Raw genomic sequence first — 23,647 nt, 5'->3', positions numbered from 1 at the left:
TGTAAAAGGAAAATAGACTAATTGAAGCTGTTTGCCTCACTACAGACATACATCACAACTACAAAAAGCTTTATTATATATGTAGAAACAGTGTTCAAAGCATATAATCCAAGCAGAATTGAAGAATTTGAAAATGGTCTAGGATAAACTATGTTTTATTTTGTGTGAATGAAGAAACGAATTACTAGTGAAGGGGCCAGAGTTTCAAATATTGCCAGAGGCAAAATATTGTACTTTTAGATTCTTTATTCTGTTTACTTTACCTCACATTATAAAAATAGTAAGGTTTTACACTTTATGATCAAATAGCTAGCATTTGGAAGGCCATCTGGCTTCATTCTTGTTATACTGTATATAATTTCTGAAGATTTATAGTCAATAAATGGCACCTTTACACCCACTTTTGACCATAAACAATCTGTGGTTGCTGATTAGTGAAGGACCTTCCCAGGACAAAAAATATTTAGATATTGCTAAACACATCCAAGTTAATGAACAAAAGTATTTTTGACTACATCTCTATTTCATTTTATTATAAATTGAAACATATGTCTGAAGATGATTAGATAAAAGAACACCTAGATTTAAATGTCCATCCTTTACACTGGGATAAATGTTTTTTTCCATAAATACAATTAGGTTTATTAAATTTTAAATGAATTTGAAGTGTCACACAATGCTTTCCACTAAACAATAAACAATTACTTCTATCTCAGGAGAAAAGGCAAAATAACTAAATAAACTTTTCTGCCAAATAGTATTAAATAAGAGATGGCATATTACTCAGAGTACACACATATATGCACACACACACACACACACACACACACACACACACACACACACACACACACACACACACACACACACACACATACACACACATACATATATATATATATATATATATATATATATATATATATATATTCTTGTGTGATATACTTAAGAACACAATTATGTGCTCAATACTTCAAGAAGTAGAATATGTTTTATTATAAATATCTGTCATATTCCATCTGCTGTACCATTCAGTTAACAATATTCTTCTTTTCTTGTCATGTCCATTCGGTATCGGTCAAAACTGAGGCTCTTTCACATAGCTTATTCATTATCATTAGTATATAAATGATAAATGAATAATTTTAAACTAATTAATAGAATAAAAATGGTGTAGTTCAGCAATCAATGAAATAGAAAAACAGAACGATCTTTTCATTCAAAGTCAGACTATTTTCCATTTTTATTTTGATAAAGAATCAGGATATGAAGAATTATTTACTCTGCCAATGTAAAAAGAAAAAGAGTAGATAGAACAATATTCAAATTAATTTAATAATAATTAAAAAACTAAATAAGGCACAAATACGTTATCCATAGAGCTTAATGAGAAAGTAATGACTATATGCAATAAACTTAAAAGAAATAGTTCAAATGATAGAAAAAAATATTGCTATCCTATAAGAAATAGACATATATAAAACAAGATCAAAGTATATGTTATATATATTGCTTTTACATATCTAGACATACATACACAGTTTGAAAATGACTTCCTTCATTTATAGCCTAGTCCATTCTATCAGAGCTTTCTTCATTTTTCTTTTATGTCTTCTGTTACTGTGTGAAAAAGTTATCAAAAATGGATGAGTGCAATACTTTTTTTTAATTTTCAAATATATCATAATTAAATTTTATAGTTAATTTGTTAATTAAAACTTTCTCTTAATAAAGTTTCTGAAAAGAATTATCTCCCTTAGACCTGAAACTTAATTTTTTTTTTTTGTGAATAGGTAGTAGAGCATTTTTTGCTGAAGTTTAATACAAAATAAAGTTCTGTATCATTCAAATGTTATTGATTCATAATATAAAAATATCAAATCTAACTTCTAATTCAGTCTGAATGGTGTACAAATAATAAAAAATATTGTATAGTTCAAAATGTGTATCCTTAAATCCTTAAAAATGTTTTAGCCTGAAGGCTGCGGCCATGCTGTATATCTAAATGTTTGTATTGGTTTAGAGTTTAGATCATTAAAACATAAACCTAATGAAGTAATTAATAATTATTTATTATAAGGGTCTGTTCAAATGTTCTTTTTCTCACAGTTTTTTAAAAATTTGATATGGTTTGAAATTTGACATAATTTAAAATTTTATTTGATTTGAAGTTATTAAAATAATTTCCTTTTCTTGATGAAATTTTACAATTTTTTCTCCATTTTTTTTATATATCTTGTGTTGTATTTATCCTAAAGCATGCTCACAATTTAAATTTTATTATATTCTTTTGTACATGCATGATATTCTGTATTACAAAAATATAAGTTTTCATAGTTTCTATGACAGTTATTTTATTGTTTTGGTATGTTGCTCTCTTAGTAATTTTAGTGAAAATTCATTCAGAATGAGCAATCGTATTTTAGTAGTTATATATTTAAGCTAACTTTAATCCTATTTAATGTTCAACAGAAGCACCTCCTGAATTCATCAAAAAATTAGCAAATACGAAAGTGAAAGAAAGTGAAACTACTTCATTCACATGTGAATTAACAAAACCTAATGTAAAGGTAAGATGGATGAAGGGAGGAAAGGAGGTAAAGTCAAGTAAGCGAATTGAAATCATCACAGACAAGTATGTACAGAAGCTTGTTATACACGATGTCACTTTAAAAGATAAAGCTGAATATTCCTGTGTAATTGGAAATAAATTTTCTAAAGCAAAACTTACTGTTGAAGGTATGATTCATCTACATTTTTTCCAATATAATAATCTCTAAAATAATAGATGTATATATATACTTATATCACAATAGATTATTACCATTATTGATTATTTGAAGTTTAGTTAGCAATGTTAACTTATATTTGATTTATGAAAAATGTTATAACACTAATTGTGGTTGTTGTTTAACCCAAAGTCAATCTTGATCAAAGGCAATCATCCTACATTTTTGAACATTTAGGACATTATTCAATACAGCCTTCTTTTTTTATAATGTTACACATATATTATCCTATTTCATTATATTTGTGTAACTAAATGTAAGACATAGTCTATCTATTTCTTTGTAAGTTTTTCTTCACTCAGTTTAGTACTTGCCACATTCTACCATGTGGAAATGTTTTATCTTTTTAAATCTATGAAAATACTTTAGTTGCAAACTCTCAGTACTATCTTATTCCTCATTAGTACAATCAACCCCAATTTCCAATTTCAACACTGATTTAGTTTGGGTTATGTTCTCTCCACGCTTCAAACCACAAAATATCTCTGATCAACTGCAAATATTTTGAGAATTTAAAATCTCGTCAGAATAATATTTCAGTGCTATTCTAAAAACATTATAACTTTTATCCAATATGAACACATACAAACAACATAGACTCTCATATTAAAACAACCGCATTATAAGGAGCCAAATTCAGATGTGTTGTATTGCCAAGGACCTCCTAATTAAGTTAAGGTAATTAAAGCTAATGAACAAACAAAATCTACTTCTCCCTCCTCAATAGCAACCAGCATCTAGGTCTTCAATCATTAAAGACCAAATCTTAATAACAATTTATCTGAAATCAAACAGCCAGTCTCTGCATAGCAGAGTTCAGTGACCCTGGAATAATACTGAAACATCACATATATGAGGATGCAATGTCTCACATATTCAATTACTTACCTTCACATTAGATGTATGCTTAAGCATTGCTTGATGAAGATAGACTTAATAACCACGATGCCTCGGCTATAATATCTCACTTATTATTCTTCGAGAATCAATTATTTTCAGTGACATTTAACTCTTAACAAAATGTAATTATATACTCTGATATTAGGAAAAAACTTTATTGATTAGTTCTGATTTAATCTGTGTGTGTGTGTGTGTGTGTGTGTGGTGTGTGTGTGTGTGTGTGCATTTGTTTGTTTGTTTGTTTAAGTACATCAAATGAGAAACTTATTGAAAAATTAGTCATGCTAAAAAGTCATTAAACATCTATGTGATTCTTTGAATAAGAAAATCAGTAATATGGAGGCATTTAAAGCTGAGCTACAATACTACATTTTAGAACGAAGTTGTTATTCATTGAGTTGTGAATTTATTTTATCCAGTTAAATTATTCTTAATAGTTAGCATCTTCAAATATATAAAATTTGCCAGCCTTGTGATTTAAATTAGCAAATTTCTTTCTATTTTTGTAATGGACTGAAATTTTAAAAATGCATTTTTATTTTCAAACAGTGGCTTTAAACACTAGCCTAAAATTTGTCTCTAAATAATACCGTTCTGACAAATATTTCTAACAATTTTGTAGCATGGATAATTTGTGCACATTTTCTTTATGCTTTCAAAGATTTTTTATTTCTAAAATTGCTTTAATAGCAAGGTTTTGAGCTTTGCATTTTTTAAATTTTTATTTGACAACCATTATTTGAAGGTATTTGAGAACGCTGTTCTAAATGCAACTGTTATGTTATTTCTTAATCATAATATCTGCTTTTCAAGTTGATGGAAAATATTCATTTTTTTTAACATCATTCATGCATAAGCAATATTTGAATAGTTAAATTATGAGCATGACCTATAAAATTCAAAGAAATAAGCTGTAGTCTAGAAAACAAAAGTCTAGGAAACCATATTTTTAATATAAGGCTTTTAAGGAAATGCATCAAGAGAGTCAAAATGAGAATGTAAATAATTAAGAACCACTGATAACAGACATGAAATACAGATGCTTTCCATAACATTTACATTGGTTTCTATAACCCTTTGTTTATTAAGCCAGGTAGAGTAATATTCTTTTATATATTTTGATTGAATTCATGAGCTTATACTTATCTATATTACTAGTTCTCTGTTCTGTCAAAATCTTACAATGGTTTCATGTATACATGCATGCACACATGTATAATTTTTATGGGGATATGTTGAGCTACTGTAAAATTTTGGCTCTGTCGCCTTCCTTCAACTGACTTAATATCCACTTGTCAATCTCTCTGTCAATTTTCCTGTTTATCTGTCTGTCTGTCTACTATCTATCTACACAAGCATATGGATATATATACACATACATATATAAATGTATTTATGATTATGCATGCAAATATATATATATACAGAGAGCTCCTACCTCTACTGGTGACAAAGGGCCTCTTGCTCAGAGTAAAAGGTAGACTGAATGACGCATGTGTATGAACAGCCATGCTACATGGCAGTGAAACATGGGCCATGACTGCTGAGGACATGCATAAGCTCACAAGGAATGAAGCCAGTATGATCTGCTGGATGTGTAATGTCAGTGTGCATACTCGACAGAGTGTAAGTACCTTGAGAGAAAAGTTGGACCTAAGAAGCATCCGATGTGGTGTGCAAGAGAGACAACTGCACTGGTATTGTCATATAGTAAGAATAGATGAGGATAGCTGTGTGAAAAAGTGCCACACCTTAGCAGTTGAGGGAACCTGTGGAAAAGGTAGACCCAGGAAGATCTGGGATGAGGTGGTGAAGCACAACCTTCAAACATTAGGCCTCACCGAGGCAATGACTAGTGACCGAGACCTTTGGAAATATGCAGTGTGTGAGAAGACCTGGCAAGTGAGACCATAACCTGTGGCATATGCCAGGGGTGTAACCAGCCTATTTATGCATATCTTTCCTTCATTGGACACTAAACTCTGCTTGCAAAGACCTGTTCAAGCAAGTGAAATCGAAATCGAATCAAATTTGATGACTGGCACCCATGCCAATGGAGTGCCATCCGAGTGTGATCATTGTCAGAGCAGCTGACCGGCTTCCATGCCAGTGGCACGTAAAAATGCCAGTGGCACATGAAAAAACATTTGAGCTAGGTCGTTGCCAGTGCCACTGGACTGGCTCCTGTACAGGTGGCATGTAAAAACACCGTTTGAGCATGGCCATTGCCAGTACCACCTGATTAGCCATCATGCTGGTGGCATGTAAAAGCACCCACTACACTCTCAGAGTGGTTGGCGTTAGAAAGGGCATCCAGCTGTAGAAACTCTTCCAGATCAGATTGGAGTCTGGTGTAGCCATCTGGTTTGCCAGTCCTCAGTCAAATCATCCAACCCATGCTATCATGGAAAGTGGATGTTAAATGATGATGAGGATGATGATGATGATGACAAAAGTTACAAAGATAATGATGGTGACAGTGATGACAATATCTATGCATATATGGGTCTTCATATATGCATATACATATAAGCTGGATGGATCATGTAAACTTATACGTCTGGAATGAGCAATATTTTGCTTCCATGCCTAAAGAATAAAATAAAGTAAAAAACAAAAATTTATATATATATTTATGACCAATGTAGAATATTTTTCTATGATGTGACTTTATTTCTCTCTTACTATATTCTCTGGCAATCTCACAATTGACAACTGCGGCACAGTTTTTTTTTTATGTATCATTATATTCTTTATGAGTCTGTTTATGTCGCAAAGGTTTCCTATTATTATTTATTATTTTGCTTTGAATGGTAGCACCTTGCAAGGTGATTTATATGCGTGTTCTCTGCTGTCTAGTTAATATCAGAACAGAAACTTTTTCAAATTCATGTCACTGTTTATTCACATTTTATATGTTCATATATCATTAATTAATGAGCTAGGCTTCTTTAAAAAGATGTTAGGACATTTTTTTATAAAAATCTTTGAAAACTGGGATAAAGAAGAAAATTATCAAGCAAACAACAACTTGATGCATGTCTCTCTATAATGTAGAGAAGTTTACTCATAACATATATAGAAAAAGAAATTGTTAAAATATGGTAATAACTTTTTGATTCTAAATTATATATTTACTATTTGAAAAGTTGTTTTGTTCTTCTGTAAATTTGTTTTAGCCATCTGAGCTCAGGCTTTGCAGAAGCGCTTCCTTCAAGTTCTCTGATTTAATTTTTGAACATATTATTTTATCCGTTTTGTTCTTTTAACTGTTTTTATTTCTTTTAACAGTTTCATATATTTTTGTTTTACTCTTAGACATAATTATTTGTGTAATGTGCTAGGCATAAAATCTTAATTCCTCCTTTCCCTTCTTCTTAAGCTCTAGAAAAGCCAGATGGACAGCAAGCTGACTTTGTTTCTGATACAAAGGTAAATCATTTGTATTGAGATAAATAATCAAAGTGATGGTTTTAATAATATAGTTAAGATTTTAAAAGCAAAACTTCTGCAAAAAGAAGAGAAAAAATTTCACAAAAGAGCATCATACTTAGAAAGTTATCAATATTAATAATGGTTGAAAATTTAAATGTTTTTCCATTCTAGCTAGCTAAAAAGAAATGAAACTCAGTATTGGAAAAGAATGTGCGTGCGTGTGTGTGTGTGTGTGCCAGTGTCTATGTTCATGCATATATATATATATCTATATCTATATCTATATATATATATATATATATATATATATATACATAATATATATATGCATTATAGTGTAGGGTATCCAACAATATATTATATACATTACTGATGCTATATGTATATATATATATATATATCCACACCTTATGATTTTTGAAAATTTTATAAGACAATTAAAACCAGCTTGATTTTAGTTAAAGCTGTTTTTTTTCCATTGTTTTGTAGGATGCTGTACCAATCTATTCACTTGTGTGTGATTTTACTGACACTAAAACTAATGTAACACTACAAAAAGATGTTCAAGTAATGGTCCTTAATTCAACAGACACTGAAATGTGGGTTGTGCAAAGTTTAGAAAGGAGGGATCAGGTACTAATTATTTTGAGACATTAAAATACCCATATCTTTTAATACTTCAATGATTTTTAATTGCTTAATCTTCCACAAAACTAAAATGTGTTATTATAATGTAATAAGAATATTTATATTTGTTTATGAATAATTATAAACTTATGCAGAGGTGTTTCAAGTTTACTATAACTACAGAATTAGGAAAATCAAAACTATGCTCTATCATTTCATTTCATTTTTCTCTTTTATCTAATCCTTTTTGTTTTGTAACAGGTATGCACTGTTCCTTCAAAAATGCTAACGATGGATAAAACAAAAGAAGGTATGTAATATTTGAAATAGTTTGATGTGAAAAGTAGTATCATTATCAAAACGACCAATTGGATGGAAACATTCCAAAATAGAAATTTAAGCTGAAAACTTTGTTAAATGAATTCAGTTTTTGTTGAGTCTAAATCATTATGTCAATTATAATTAATTTTAGTCAAAAAAGGCAAGGGAGTCGACTCTGGAATATAATCATTTAAAATAATGGGAGTGTTTCTGATCCTTGGCAGTATAGTGAAAATAATTTAACTCAAAATAAATACTTTGTATTATGACAACCAAAAAGAAAGAGTGGTAATTGTTGGGGTATGTAGAGGATCCCAGTAGTGCATGGTGCTAATATATATATATATAAAAGTAAAGTGAGTGCTAACATACCTAATATGATAAGCCAAAAAATTTTAATTAATTAAAATTATACCATAATACTTTTTGGGTTACATTGTTTTGCAGAAAATGAATGCATACTTTGAAATACTTTCTGCATATTTAAATATGTATAACAATAATTATACATAAAAGATTAAAGAGTTCATTAAATTGTAATATTTTGTTTCATACAAATATATGCTTGTTTTAAAATGCCATATTACTTTATAATGTGAAAGTGAGATGAGCTGAAACCCTTCAGTATTTACTTTGAATTCAGTATTCTGGAAAGAATTGAAATTGAATATACATAATATTAAAATCATCTTATTTACTTTATGTAGTTATCATGTAAGATAATCTTATTGATTAATATCTAAATTGGAATAAATTTAAATTTCAGACTCAATTTCTCTGAAAAGGGACCATAAATCAAAGTCACCAAGTGGTAGAATGTCTCCTGAAGTATTATCATCAGAAGAGGAAGATGACAGCTTTTTACATGAAGTAAAGCATGTGTATTATATATTTAAGTGTTTTACACATTTAGAGTAATTCTAAGACTCCAAATGAATTTTGCTGTTACTATATTTGAAATTTAAGTATTGGGTCATCCCATAAATAATGCGGTTTTTTCAATTGCATGAAGTAAAAGTTGGAGGGGGACAGGATAAACTACCTGCATCAACTTTCTATAAAAGCAGGTTGTAATTTTACCTTGTGCTTATTCTTCATGCAAGTTTTGAAGAGTGTTGTTCGATTTTAACAGTTATTTTTCAAAGCTATAATGGAAGTGACAGAGGAGCATATTCTGCATATTTTGCATTATGAGTTCAGTAAAGACAACAATGCAACAGAAAGTGCAAGGAATATTAATGCAATATATGGAGATTGGACAATAAATGTAAACCAGTGTCAATGGTGCTTCCAGAAATTCTGAGCTGGAAACTACAGCCAAGAAGACAAGCCTCATCCTGGAAGATCTGTAGAACTCAACGAAGACGTCCTACAAACCGTGGTGGAACAAAATCCCATTGTAACTGTTAAGCAACTAGCAGATATACTTGGATTTGGTCTTTCAACCATTCATCGACAGCTGTGTGTCATCGGAAAAGTCAGCAAAATGGATCAATGGGTTCCTCACAAACTTTCTGAGTTTAATCATGCACAGAGAGTGAATATGTGCTCTTCTTTACTGCCACATCTCATGATTGAACCTTTTTGGACCAAATAGTGACTGGTGATGAGAAATGGGTTCTCTTTAAAAATGTCAAGTGCCAAAGACAGTGGGTAGGAAAAGGAAAAACACTGGCACCCCAGGCTAAAGAAGGTCTTCATCCATGTAAGGTGCTGTTATCTGTTTGGTGGGATATGAAAGGTTTAGTCCACTTTAAACTTTTAAACACAAACCAAATGAGGACAAACTAGATCTACTGTGAGCAGCTTGAGCAGCTTACGTCAGTGCTAGAAGAAAAACAACCATCTTTGTTTTTAAGATGAAAGTTGTCCTTCCACCAGGATAATGCTCAGCCACATACAGCAAGGATGACATTCCAAAGACTAGAGCAGTTTGAATGGGAAACGATGCCCCGCCCACCATATTCACTGGACATTGTCCCATCTGATTATCATTTATTCTGCAGTCTTCAAAATCTTTTGGACGGAAAAAATAGGAATTCTGTAGACTAGGTCAGAACAGGAGGAGTATTTTTCATTACGCACAAGTGAATTTTAGAAGAGAATCTTTGCAAGTCTACTAGATAGTATAAAAAAACTGCATTATTTATGGGATGACCCAATGTAATAATGTGAATGAGTTTTGGTTGATACTCTATATTATATTAAATCCATATTTGCCTACTTGTTTTCAATGATATTTAGTTGATGAATTTTCTTCATTGCAATTTAAAGGGATTTCCTATCTATGTTGTCCTTGCGGATTACAAGCCAGATGAAGATTGTACTGACAGCATTCGACTCAGTGAAGGTCAGTTTGTAGAAGTTTTGGACATGGAAAATTCTTCACAATGGCTTGTTCGCACAAAACCAACAAAAAGTACCCCTGCTAAACAAGGATGGGTACCACCAGGATATTTGGAAATAAAACCTGCTATAAAATCTCTTGTGAAGAAAAGCACTAGAGAAGCTTTCCGGGAAGAAATTATTCAGATCAGTAATAAACAACAAGAAGCTAGTTTAAAGAGAAGGTAAGTATATCTTTAAAATTCTTGAATTTTCAAATATTTTCTGATACATTAGACATTATGTGATATACAATATAATTATGTTTATGAGTGTGTGTATTTATACATTGACATACATATGGCACATGTATATATGAATATATCTGGCCATGTCTGTATACATGTTTATATAATATATACATACATATATATATGTGTGTGTGTGTGTGTATATGTATGTCTATATATGTTTATATATATATATATATATATATATATATATATATATACATACATATGTATATACATATATATGAATACATATGAAATTATATATGCATGTATATATATGTATATTTATACATGCTATATATATATGAGTGAGTGGATAAATCATAAAAGTTATACTCAACATTTGGTAGGAGTTACACATATTTTTTTAATAACAATTTAACTCAGCTCTATGTTTGATATATTTCCGTCATTTTTCAGAGCTGTATTTCATAGCTGTATACACTAATAGATATAAATTTAAATGTTGGGGACTTCTTGACTCTTGGAATTATCTCTTCTCATTTGCAGTTGGTACCAACTGACACTAAGGAGGGAATCTACTCTCTCTCTCTCTGGAAGTGGAGATAATTTCAGTAAATCAAGAATTTATCCTATTTGTTATTTAATATACTGTTATTCATCTTTGTTCTTCACAGTGGCCACTCTGAGTTATTTCCCCTAGCTCATTTTTTTTTTATGTATACGTTGTCATTTTACATCTATTTCCATGTTTGTATGGGTTGGTTGGATTGTCTTGGTTCAAGTCAGTTCTTATTTTGAATTATTCCCCTCCTAGAGTGGTCAAAAGACCATGTCTCTCTAGTACACTTCATTTTTAACAAGGTTTTTACAGTAGGATACTCTTCATAACACCAACACCTGAACTGCGTGTACTAAGTGCATTTTAGCTTAGCATGCACAATAGAAAAATTGTCATTGTTCTGGCAAGATTAATCCTTTAGCATTGAGATTATTTTGTCAAATGCAGTGCTTATTTATTCACATTGTTTTGTGTTACTCACACTATATCCTGTAGCTTTGAGATTTCAGTGATGTGATTGTTTATTTTTACAATGACATAGTAGGGTAAGTCTGAAAGGCCTGATCAAGCTGGTTTGAGTATAAAACAACTTTTGGGCCTGATATAGCTGGTTAAGTGCTAAAGGGTTAAAGAGTCTTTCAACTCTGTATTTGTCTTTGATCATCCTCTGGCCATTTCACAGTGTGTAACAGGGTGCATTTATTGTAGTACTGGCACTAGTGAGATTGCCTTATATCCCACAACACTAAAGGTGAACAATGACTTTATTCATTAAAGTGAATAAATAAAGGAGGAGGTAAATAAAAAATAGAGAGTGGTGACAGAAGAACCAAGATAAGAGGGTGAAGGAAGAGAGAGAGAGAGACAATGATGATGGAGGAGACAGAGTGAATTGAGTTAGAAGGTGATAAAGGAGGGGATTAACATTATTCATGGAGTCTGGTTGGCTTCATTTCTGTAGAGAAACACTGAATTCATGGACTCTCTCAATGAAGATATATTCTCTGCATATACACTTTTTCAGTCAGTGTACCACTGAGTTATTTTTAAAATTTATTAAATCTTATTTGTTACATTGGTTTTAAATTTTGGCATAAGGCCAGTAAGCTGGGGAGGAATACTAGTTGATTACATTGACCCTATTACTTAACTTCTCAATAATGTCATTTCATGATTAAAAATGATTTATGCTATTCATGTATGCAGCATGAACACTGGCTACCAGTATATGTTTTGTTGTTGGCTAATTATACCTATTATTCAAAATTCTGCCAAACATTTGGATATAGCCTACTATAACTAGTTTTGTTCCTGCTTACCAGGCAAGCTCCGAAAGTGTCAAAGTTTTAACTACCACACTATTTACTCTTTGATGCTCATTGACCATGTGGACTTCTGTACCTATGACAGCATTTCATAGTATGCCATCCTTTAGGAATGCAAAGCTGTCCAATGTGTTCTTTCTTTTATTTGAAGTTTTTAATAATTTCCTTCTGTAGAAAATGAGTGTTAATGAGACATCTTTGAGTTTCTTTTTCCAAGTTATGTTTTTTCCTTTTCCTACTTCAATGGCTTTTAACTTGAAAGTTATAAATACATACTTAAGTTATTCTTATTTGGGTGGAGTGAGGGGGTGAAAGCAAAGTTTATCCAACTCTAATTCTTTCATATAAATAATGTTAAATTTTTTATTTGATTTCAAATTCTCATTGCTAGTGAATGTGTGTCTGTATGCTTGTGTCTCCTTGTCTTGACACCACATATCTGGCAATGGAGAAATATTGCCTTGCTTGGAAGCAGGTTAGGGCTAACTATAGGAAGGATCATAGAAATCTTCCCTAATAAATTTTGTCCTACTCATGAAAGCATGGAAAAGCAGATGTTAAAGCAATGATGATGATAATATATTACTAAGATTTTTCATACAAAAGGATTTTGTGTAATATTTAAATATGCCTCCTCTAATAATTTATGCTGTTTATTTTTAGTGTGAATATTCTCCCTATGAATATTAATTTGTGACTGATTACATTACATAATGTACATTTTGTTATTCAAATTTAGAAACTTTTATGTTTTTACTTACTAGTTTTTGTATCTAAGCTTATAAAATGTTTTTAATTTGCTTTTAATTGATTTTTTTCCCATACTTCTTATTTTAAAATATTTTTTGCTTCTGCTTTTGTAATTATATAAAAAATATTTTGAAGTTTTCATCATTCATTTTAAAATATATCTACATGGTAGAATATATATTAGAAAAATTCTGTTATAAAATTATTTAATGGATATTTAATTCTATATTGTTGCATGCATTATATTTCTGAATGCTTTAGTATCTCAGTAACTATACCAATTTAATAATTAGATGTGTCCATGTCGAAAATTAGTGAAAAGGGTCCATAGTAAGAATACTTCTACTATAGCTCACATTATTTGAAAAGTTTAAGTATAACATTACAAAAGATGAATAATTTTATTTAAAATTTTTTGGATCATATTCTACATGGGTGTACATTTCAGGTGTGCTAGATGTGCACTGCACACCCATTGAAAATGGCAAATTCATTATAAATATTAACCTTTCTCATTAATTTAATTGTGAATCTTAATGGAAAACTTTTGTTATACCCCTGCTTGAAATTTGGTGACATTGGGTTTGCAGCTCACCCAATACAACAACCATCATAAGTCACTGATATTCTAAGCCAATAATTTTTAACTTGAACTGTTCTCAGCTGACTTTAATTAAGAGTGTCATCAGATGTAGATATATTCAAATTTTTAGTCATATATTTCAAGCATTGAAATTTTATAATGATAGTATATTTAGATATACCTGTTGGAAAAATTGAACTGGGTTTGTAAGTCAGCACATCACTTTTACAAAGCAGCTACTTTCAGTACTGAATTATACCACAAAAAATGTGAGAACCTCAAAGTAGTCATTTGACCTACAAGAAATAGCATCCAAATCTCCTTCATTTTACACCTTACCATCAGAGAAAAAATGTATTAGATTATATGGTCCTAGATTCCCTCCACATAAGAAAATTTAGAATGATCACTTCTGGAATGTCTTTTCTCATTAGTCAGCTCTGTCAGGACTGACTTGAACCAAACAGCAACTCTTAGGTGAAACCAAGTGTCTTGGATATAGCAAAGGTTTTACTGAAAATTTTTAATTCTTTTATTTCTTTCTTTTGTTTCTTTCCTTTTCCTTCTGCTGTTACTGATGTAATAATCACATGTAGTACTTTACATGTAATCTGTTGGCTCTGGTTTCTACAGTTACATTCATTGGTGCTACCACTCATCACTCTAAAAGACAACACTTTCTTGGTTTAACAAAATGTGTATTGTTTTTGTTAATAGTATTCTTTAAATAGTTCAAATCGATTTTTTAATTTTAAAAAGTAATTTTACCTGCACAATGTGTGAATCTTACAATGAAATTAAGTTTGTGGTCCATTTCTTTTTTCCTCTATTTTCCATGTAGTTAAGTTCATTTTTACATTTTTTACATTTTTAAGAGGAATTTCTTTGACATGTAACCATCTTGAGTTGGATGTAAACAAAAACAAGAAAATATATCTAGAACTAAATATGATTGACCTAACGTCTCCCCAGTCTGTGTGTAGACATTTGACATGTTGTAGCAGGATTACTGTTGGAAATTATCTAAATATATATATTTGGTAAAATATTCAAAACTCACAGACTGAGAAAAAGCACATCTGCATATATCAATAATAATAATAATTTCAAGTAGCAATAACTATGTTTTGGATTTACCTTGTTGGCTATGATACCACCTTTGCACAATGAAAAGGTGGTACCTTGGTAGTGCTACAACAGCAGCTTTTGATTAAGTACCAGTATTTTTAAGGAGATTAGAATTAGTTAACAGTTGATACTGCTGAACCTAGTACTTGAGTGGGTGCTGAAGGGTAAAGTTGACAACAGTAAGATTTGAACTCAGAATGTAAAGAACAGGAACAAATACAAGGCATATTTTCTGATACTCTAATGATTCTGCCAATATAATAATAATAAAAATAATAATAATAATAATAATAATAATAATGTTTTTAATTGGTCATAGATGATCTATTCTTAGCTGGATGTCTTTGGGCTAGTAAATAGTTTATCTATTTTTTTGTTATCTAAGGAAGGCATTGGAAAAGAATTCTCTGTGACATGGATTGGCATGAAGAGTTAAAAGTTACTGTCTAGAACAGATATACAATTTTGAAATTAATTTTTGCTATGCATTACATAAGAATTATTTTTTTTTACTGGAGATATCCATAACTTTCATTGATTTTATTTCTGTTTATAGCCAATAAACTTGATTTTTTTTTTAAATAAATATTTTTAAAAAATTCAATTTTAAAAGTAGTGAAATCAATTTTAATCTAGAAAATTCTGTTTAATATACTGCATTTAACTGTTTATATTGTATTTCTTGACAGATTATCGTAAAATCTGAAAGAAAAAGAAACTGAAATTTTCAAAATTTTGTACATAGTATTATTAGTAGTACTTTCAATTAATTTGTTTTCAGTTTTGAAATTTGTTTTTGCATTTATCAATGAGTTCTAACCAGTTCACTGTCATTTTAAAGAAATATATCAAGCTTAAATTCCCTTCTTTTTTGACAGAAATTAATGTTACACAGGGGATAAAACAATGTTGAAATATAGTTCATATATTGCTATGTGTATTTATACTAATTTTTGAATTTTTGACTGTATTTACAGTTAAGTTTTTATATTGCTAATAACAATACTGAAACAGTATTTTTGAAATGCTACATGGCACTGAACTGGTTAATATATATATATGAATTATTATATTCTCTTTCAAAATTTTCCATAATACTTTATTTTCTTCCAGGTTTATTGGCGAATTTAAATGTTTTTAATCGTCTTTTTTAAAGAATTTCTGTTACAAAAATACATTTTAAGAAAATGAAAACTAATAACATTGAAAATAAACATTTTCCAAAATATTTCTCTTATTGGCCACTTTAAGGACTAATTATGTGTTTTGTTTCTGATCCAACTGGCTGTATTATTGATTTCTTGTAGCCCTTTCACCGAGTTAGATAGAACTCAGTCTCTGACAGTTGGACCCCAACTGATGGCGTGAGTAAAACTTTGATTCCAGAGCAGAAATACCAGCAGATACTGCATGGCAGTGTGTAGAAATTAGGGAAAATTTCATGAGCTGCTCTGACTTAAAAGCTTTTGCATTTTCTTTTAAAGGAGACTAATTTTTTTTTTTATGTGTGAATACCATACTTTCACTTTAGTTTATATTATAACAAAATATATGTAACAAAACCTAAATTACTTGTAATGTGTTTTGCAAAAAATATTTAGTATATACTTTTCAAATTGTTGTCTCATCTGTAATGTTTACTTCAAAACTTTTGAAACTACAAGAATATCTAGGAATTAATTTCTAAGGAGTCATACTTGATATTTTTATCATAGAATAATAAATTTCAACTTCCTTCAAATTAAATGGAATGAGAGAATGATACTGAATAAATAAATATTATACATATATACACACATACATATATATATATATATATATATATATATATATATATGTATATATATGTGTGTATATATATATATATACATACATATCTGTGTGTATATATATATATATGTATATATATGTATGTATATGTATGTATATCTATATATATGTGTATATATATATATATATATATATCTCAGCACTGACTTATTATTTATGGTCAGTGATGTTTCTTTTGTACATCCTTTTAATTTCTACCCAGAAACATATTTCCAATAAATGGATTCCTCCAAAGGATTTTGTACCTTAAATATTTCAAATTCTTTAATATTTCATCATATTAATTTTATCAGATTTATCTTATAAAAGAAACTGATTATTTTTCTTATTGCATTTGCAATTTCAGTCGGTGGTTGCTGTTGAAGAGTTAAATGTTTGAACAACTCAAATAAATTGCATTGTCTTCCTCATTTGTCTGTCAGTCTGTCTGTCTGTGTTTTTTAAAAATATATTTTCTCTTTATTAGCATTTAACTGAAGCAAATGGTATTGGTTGTGCAGTGGCTTTTTAATGTATTTTATTTTTTTCAATGATATAACATTACTAAGTCTAGAAATTTATTAAAAAGGAAGGAAAATGAAACTTGATGCATATTGTAAATATTCTGACTAAAATATTTTAGGAGTAAAGTTTTTTAAACATGACTTGCTATTGAAAATATAATTTGTACTACTTTAGAATTCATTTACAAAGCTGAAATAGACATGAAAATTAACTTTTGCATGGTACCCTGAAAGATAGTAAATTTTTTAATGATTTTTCTGAAATATTTATTTCTTAAATTCAAAAATTCTATAATTCCCTTATTTATTATACTATATTTTTCCATCAAATTAGAAAACTATTAACTGAATTCCAGTTTAAGGAATTTGTTTGATAAGTGAAAATTGACAGTATACTTTAGCATGCTTTGATAATGCACTCTTACAATTAAATTCAAGTTGTGTTTATATATGTTTTGCAAATAAAAAGCCTGAAATCTGTAATTGTATCTGTCTTTATATTTTTGTTTCTGTCACATAGAAAGCATGCAAAATTAATTTTTAGATTTGAAATCTGTACAAATGTTATAATAAAAATTCTGTATTAATCAAATAATTGACAAATTGAAGGAAGTTGTATTTTAGTTTTTATATATAAATGGGTATCCTATTAAACTATATTTCTCCTCATGGTATTCATAGTTATAATAGAAGCTTATGTTACTTATTGTCTCCTTTTCTTGCTAGATGTAATGAAAACTCACTTCAGTTGAAAGCTGCTAATAATTGAACAACTGGTGCTAAATTTATAATATATGTGTATATTCATTTTATTTCCTTTTTTAATTAGCTTTATATTTATTTTCTGTTGCCTTTTGGAATGTGAATTAATTTGTTTTAACACTGATTAGTTTTGTTTTCAATTTTTTTTTTTCATAGCATTATTGTTATCTTGAAAATCATTTTATAATTTTTGTTTTTAATGATTAACAGATATGCTCTGACTGACATCCTGGAAACAGAACGAGAGTATCTCCATGACTTAGAAACACTGATGGATACATTTTATAATCAAATGGATAAACCAGATGTACCTGCATGTCTCAAAGATAATAAAGACATACTATTTGGTAACATCAAAGATATTTATGATTTCCATAAAAAGTAAGTATTATGAAAGCTATAGATTTTGGAAGCTATTGTAATGTAGTTATATCTTTAAATAATGATTTTTCACAGTTGTAGAAGTTTATGATTTGTGAGAAAGATGGATATAGTGAAGTAAATCAGCCCCTGTATAGTAATAGTTCTTATTTTATTGATCCTTGATTGATGAAAATTAAAACTGACCCCAATGTAATTTGAATTCACCACATTAATCCTGGGTGTGGCTTACTGACACAACATGCTTTCTTCTGCTGAAGATGGGTGTGGCTAATTGACAAGGTGCTAAATTGTGAAGAAGACAGGTGTGGTATATAAGCCATATTTGCATTATAAGCTATTTGATTGATTATCATCTTGTATTTTTTCCTCTTTTTTGCATCCCGCATAAAAAGACATGCTATTTATATCCAACTTCATATTCTAATACAATAACTGCAAAGACAACAACAATGATGATGATGATAATAAAGACTCTAACATGTTAAATTAATAATGAAAATGATGATTATATTGATATATGCATCCTAGTAAATGAAATAAAATAATGTATATGGAATCATTATCCTTCGAGACAAGGTTAATGTTACTAAAACTGATAAAAGATATCTGATTTAATCTGTGAAAATGATTGTAATTTACATGAAATGAAAATAAAGGCTTTGCGAATGGATAGCAGATCAAAACTGAGGATCATTAGTGCAGTAAAAGAGAATTCTGAAAGTATTAAAATCTTGGACTGAAGTAGTTTGTCAGTAAGGTAAAGATTTGAAAGAGTCAAATACAAAGCAAGCTTCTCTAAAACTATAGCTCCAGCTTATCCAATTACACAGTGTGTGTGTGCGTGTGTGTGTGTGTGTGTGTGTGAGAGAGAGAGAGAGAGAGAGAGAGAGAGAGGGGAGAGAGAGAACAGTATATTTAATAAACTGAGGAAGATAAACTTATAAAATCAGATGACAGAGAACTCTTTGCATGCTTGTCTTCAAATTCTTTTACTTCATCTACTAAAATCATCTCCCATAAGAAATGTAGGAGAATGGCTGAAATTATAATGCCAAAGATGTCTTATAGGATTTAGTTTTGTTCATTTATACTCTGAGTTCAAATCATGCTGAAATGAACTTTGATTTTTCCATTCTAGTAGAGTTAATAAAATAAGTTACAGCCATATATTGGGGCTAATTGATTTAGCTATATCTCTTCCTTCTGAATTTCTGATCTAGTGCTAATGTAAGGGATAGTTTTGTATTCAATGTACTTACATCTTATATTATAAAAGAGTAGATCTTCCTCTGTCTATCCGTCAAAAGGGAAGGAATCAAAATTTACGTCACAACATATTTTTACAAGAAATGGAGGAGAAAAAGTTGTTTTTAAAGGAGAAAGAGAGAGAGAATGTGTGAGAATGTGTGTGAAGAATAGATAAATAGATAGATATGTAGGTGGGCAGGTAGATAGGTAGGTAGATAGGTAGGTAGGTAGGTAGGTAGGTAGGTAGGTAGGTAGGTAGGTTGGTAGGTAGGTTGGTTGGTTGGTTGGTTGGTTGGTTATCACCATATTAACTAACAAGTTTTGATTTAAACTGCAGAAATTGTAAGTGCAAGTCTATCAATACAATGCAACACACTTCAAACAAAGACTATAAGTATATATACATATGATATATATAGTTATTTTGAGGATGGGGGTTGTGTGTGTGTTTCTGTGTCTTTCAACATATAGACAAGGCAACATACTTTAAAAAAGAATAGTAAGCAATTTGGTGAAGGTATGAGCATGATTAACAAATATTTTACTGGCAGCATAGCAACAGGAAATGACCTGGTCATGTATAGTTAAGAAATTGCTTCTTAGTTGCTTTGATATTTTATTGTTTCCATATTGATTTCACAATTTTTGATGAGTGATTTAGATGTTTTGAAAATTGGTTAGAGTTCACATTATCTAATATTATGGAATGATGATATATTTTTCAGTATCTTTATGAATGAACTTTGTGAATGTGCCTGCTTCCCATCTAAAATTGGTGGATCTTTTCTTAAAATGGTGAGTTTCTTTCTTTCTTTCTTTTCATGTTTTTGAAAAGTGTACCTCTTATAAAATAGTTGAAAATGCAAAAATAAAACTATTCCCTCTTTTTATACTATAGCTTAACAATGTTTTGTAATTTTCTTCCTACAATAATCTGCATACATTAGTAACAAATTGTTCATATGCTTACTATTTTTGCTTAATTTAATACAAAATAAATCATTTTTTAATTATATTTGTTAATAATTTTTAATTTCAATAAATTTATACAATCAATTGTTAAAATAACAAATTTGTAAAAATTTTAGTTATTTAGATTACATAATTTCCAAATTTACAATTTATGTCCAGTGTTATTTAAAATACATTCCAACAAAATTTTGGTATTATATTATGTATTAAATACTACAGCACTTCAAGATTATCTAATACATTATTCAATTTTTATGCTTTATAGGCTGAGAAATTCCAAATGTATATTCCATTTTTATATCATCGGCCAGAGGCTGAAATTCTCTTAGCTACAGAAGAAGCAAAAGAATATTTGAAGGTATCTCCATTGTTTTTATATCTTTTTTTTTTCAATTTGTAATCTGGAGCTAATACCTAGTGCTTTAAATCTGTTTATGTCTTCCAAGGATTGAACGTAGGAATAACTGCATGACAGTAAATAATGCTTATATTAATTGTTACAGCCAAGATCTTGGTGGAAAGACAGTTCTAGAAGAATGTTGTTATGAGAAAGAAAAATATACTGAAATATTTAATGAGGGTCATTATGGAATATAAGGAAGGAAATTGCAGGGATGAAGGGAAAATGTAGAAGAGACTTTGAATAGATTTAACTTGGGAAATAATACAATCAAGTTCAGAGCAGATATTTCTCAGAAATTACATAACTCAGCAGTGAGCTTGTGGTATTAGCAGTGGAGAATATAATTGTATTTCCTTTGCAGAGATTTTTCTTAGATGTAATTTATAATGTTTGTACATCTATATATAAAGCAAAGTGTAATTTCAGAGATCTGGAAACAGTAAAAAGCATATTAGAACTTTTTAAAAAGGATTATCACATTTTAAGGTTAAAATATCTTTTAGCATGTAGAAAACAAGTATTGTAATGCAGTTATGTTAGATACATGTTATCACTATGATAGATTATTGAAGATTGTGCAGTAATTTTGGGAATTGTGAATGGCTGAGGTGTATAATTCAATTTTTAGGTAGTAAGCATTTTTTGCATTAGATGAAGTACCTTGTATCTATTCTAGTTGTCTGCATTCTAAGCTCAAATCCTATTGAGATCAATTTGCTTTTCATTCTTCTTTTCAATGCTACCAGTCTAAAGTGTTAGAATGGCAGCATTGGATGGGGTACCTTGTAGTATTTATTCCATCTCTTTGCATACTAAGTTTAAATCTTGATGTAGCCTACTTGGGTAGTAAGTATAATCCATTACCTGCTTTAGCACCATCAACATATCCTCAAATACTTTTAGAGGAGTTCACTTTGTTGCAAACATTTGAGACAGATCTCTGGTTTTAGGATAATACTCCACTCCCCATTCACCAGTCTTTCTTCCTAAGTAATAAAAGAAAGTAGTAGATTCCCTTAGTCTTCATGAAAAGACCAACATTATTTTTACTGAATTTTTAAAAGCAGCTTACCATTGCTATATAATGAAGGAGTTTGTGAAGGTTCAAAGTGATATTAAGTTTAGTTGTTTACTATTAACAGTCCCACTTTAAAGTTGTTAGAGAGTATTTGATGTGCATATATAGACTGAGTTCTAACAAAATGGGTCAGTGGTGTGAAAGCTTTATCTGCAGGAGTAGAGAATTTTTGACAGAAGTATGGAGGAAAACTGGAAGAGATATTTTTAATAAAGGACCAAAATGTACAACTGCTGAGATATTTTAAAAGTTTTAAAATTGTGTATTGTACAAAGAAATTTTTCTCATCAGATGATCTGCATAGATCAATTGCTGATGTAATTTCTATCATGTTATATATGCAGTGTTACCGGTATGGTAGAAACACAACTTGTAAACATTGAGGGCATGTGAAACAACTTATAAACGTTGAGGACAAGTTGAATTTTGAAGTGAAAAATAACTAAGACTACTCACAGTGTTGAAAATTAGTTACAATTGTAGCTTTTAAAATCATAAATAGCTATGAAACTATGATTGATGATTGTATAGAAAATCTTGGTACTATATATTTGCAGTTAGGGATTAGAAATAATGCTTCTACTACATAACATGATCGTCGTTCTTATTTTTTTCAAATTCATTAATAAGAAACTCTCAATAGAGCTGAACACTTGCCTGAGAGGGGTAAACAGAAAATTTGCTCAAATAGTGGTTGTATCAAAATGTATAAGTTCATGAATGATTTTACTTTAATATGAAATATATGTATAACAGTATACATATATTTTTGTTATTAATACAAAGTGCATTCTTTAACATTTATTTCAAAATTATTTATAAAATTCTTAATTTTCATTCCTTTGTTTACTGCTATGAAACATACATTTGCTAAATAATATAACCTTCCTTACTTTTGACTCCTTATAGATTACAACTATTAAATAATTCTAAGACATCTAACTATTTTTCTTGTATGTTTAAAATATAGAATCTGATATTCTTAATACTATAATTCTGTTTTAATAAAAGTCTGGGTAATATGTAAATTATAAAAATGTGTATTTCTTTATTTTGCTTATAGACATGTCCAATTTCTGATAAATCCCTTGTTGAATATTTGGCTTGTCCACTCAAAAGATTAAGTATTTATGAACAAATACTTAAGGTAAGTTGATTTTATCATTTCTTTGAAAAACATTCATATTAAGTATAAAATCAATAGTAATTACTGAAAGCTTTAACATTAATAATTAAATCAGAATTATTTTCCCTATGTTTAACCAAAATCATTTTTAATTACAATATCGACAATAACTCAAAAGAAAACTTATATAATTCAGTTCATTTGATACTAATATAAGAATAATGATGTATAAACATAATGTTTTGTTTTGTTATTGTGATATTATTGAGGACTTCATTTCTTAGATTGGTACCAAACTAGGAATTTCGGGGGGTGGGGGAGAAACAATTAATAAAATCAGCC

The 23,647-nt window shown here is 29.5% G+C and overlaps 1 protein-coding gene across 1 annotated transcript in view; it reads left to right on the top strand.

Annotated features, from left to right (window-relative positions):
• Positions 1-23,647, top strand: part of LOC115210729 (titin) — a 678,167-nt gene that overhangs the window by 380,836 nt on the left and 273,684 nt on the right. The window contains exons 270-280 of the mRNA XM_036506041.1: positions 2,473-2,739; positions 7,072-7,121; positions 7,614-7,757; positions 8,013-8,061; positions 8,839-8,942; positions 10,347-10,642; positions 16,307-16,363; positions 18,305-18,475; positions 20,452-20,521; positions 20,964-21,056; positions 23,243-23,326. Of these exons, the coding sequence (XP_036361934.1) occupies positions 2,473-2,739; positions 7,072-7,121; positions 7,614-7,757; positions 8,013-8,061; positions 8,839-8,942; positions 10,347-10,642; positions 16,307-16,363; positions 18,305-18,475; positions 20,452-20,521; positions 20,964-21,056; positions 23,243-23,326 (1,385 nt within the window). The remainder of the gene's footprint in view (positions 1-2,472; positions 2,740-7,071; positions 7,122-7,613; positions 7,758-8,012; positions 8,062-8,838; positions 8,943-10,346; positions 10,643-16,306; positions 16,364-18,304; positions 18,476-20,451; positions 20,522-20,963; positions 21,057-23,242; positions 23,327-23,647) is intronic.

Source organism: Octopus sinensis, linkage group LG1 (genome assembly GCF_006345805.1).
Source record: "Octopus sinensis linkage group LG1, ASM634580v1, whole genome shotgun sequence".
Lineage (NCBI taxonomy): Eukaryota > Metazoa > Mollusca > Cephalopoda > Octopoda > Octopodidae > Octopus > Octopus sinensis.
This window is presented reverse-complemented; position numbering and strand designations above follow the sequence as displayed.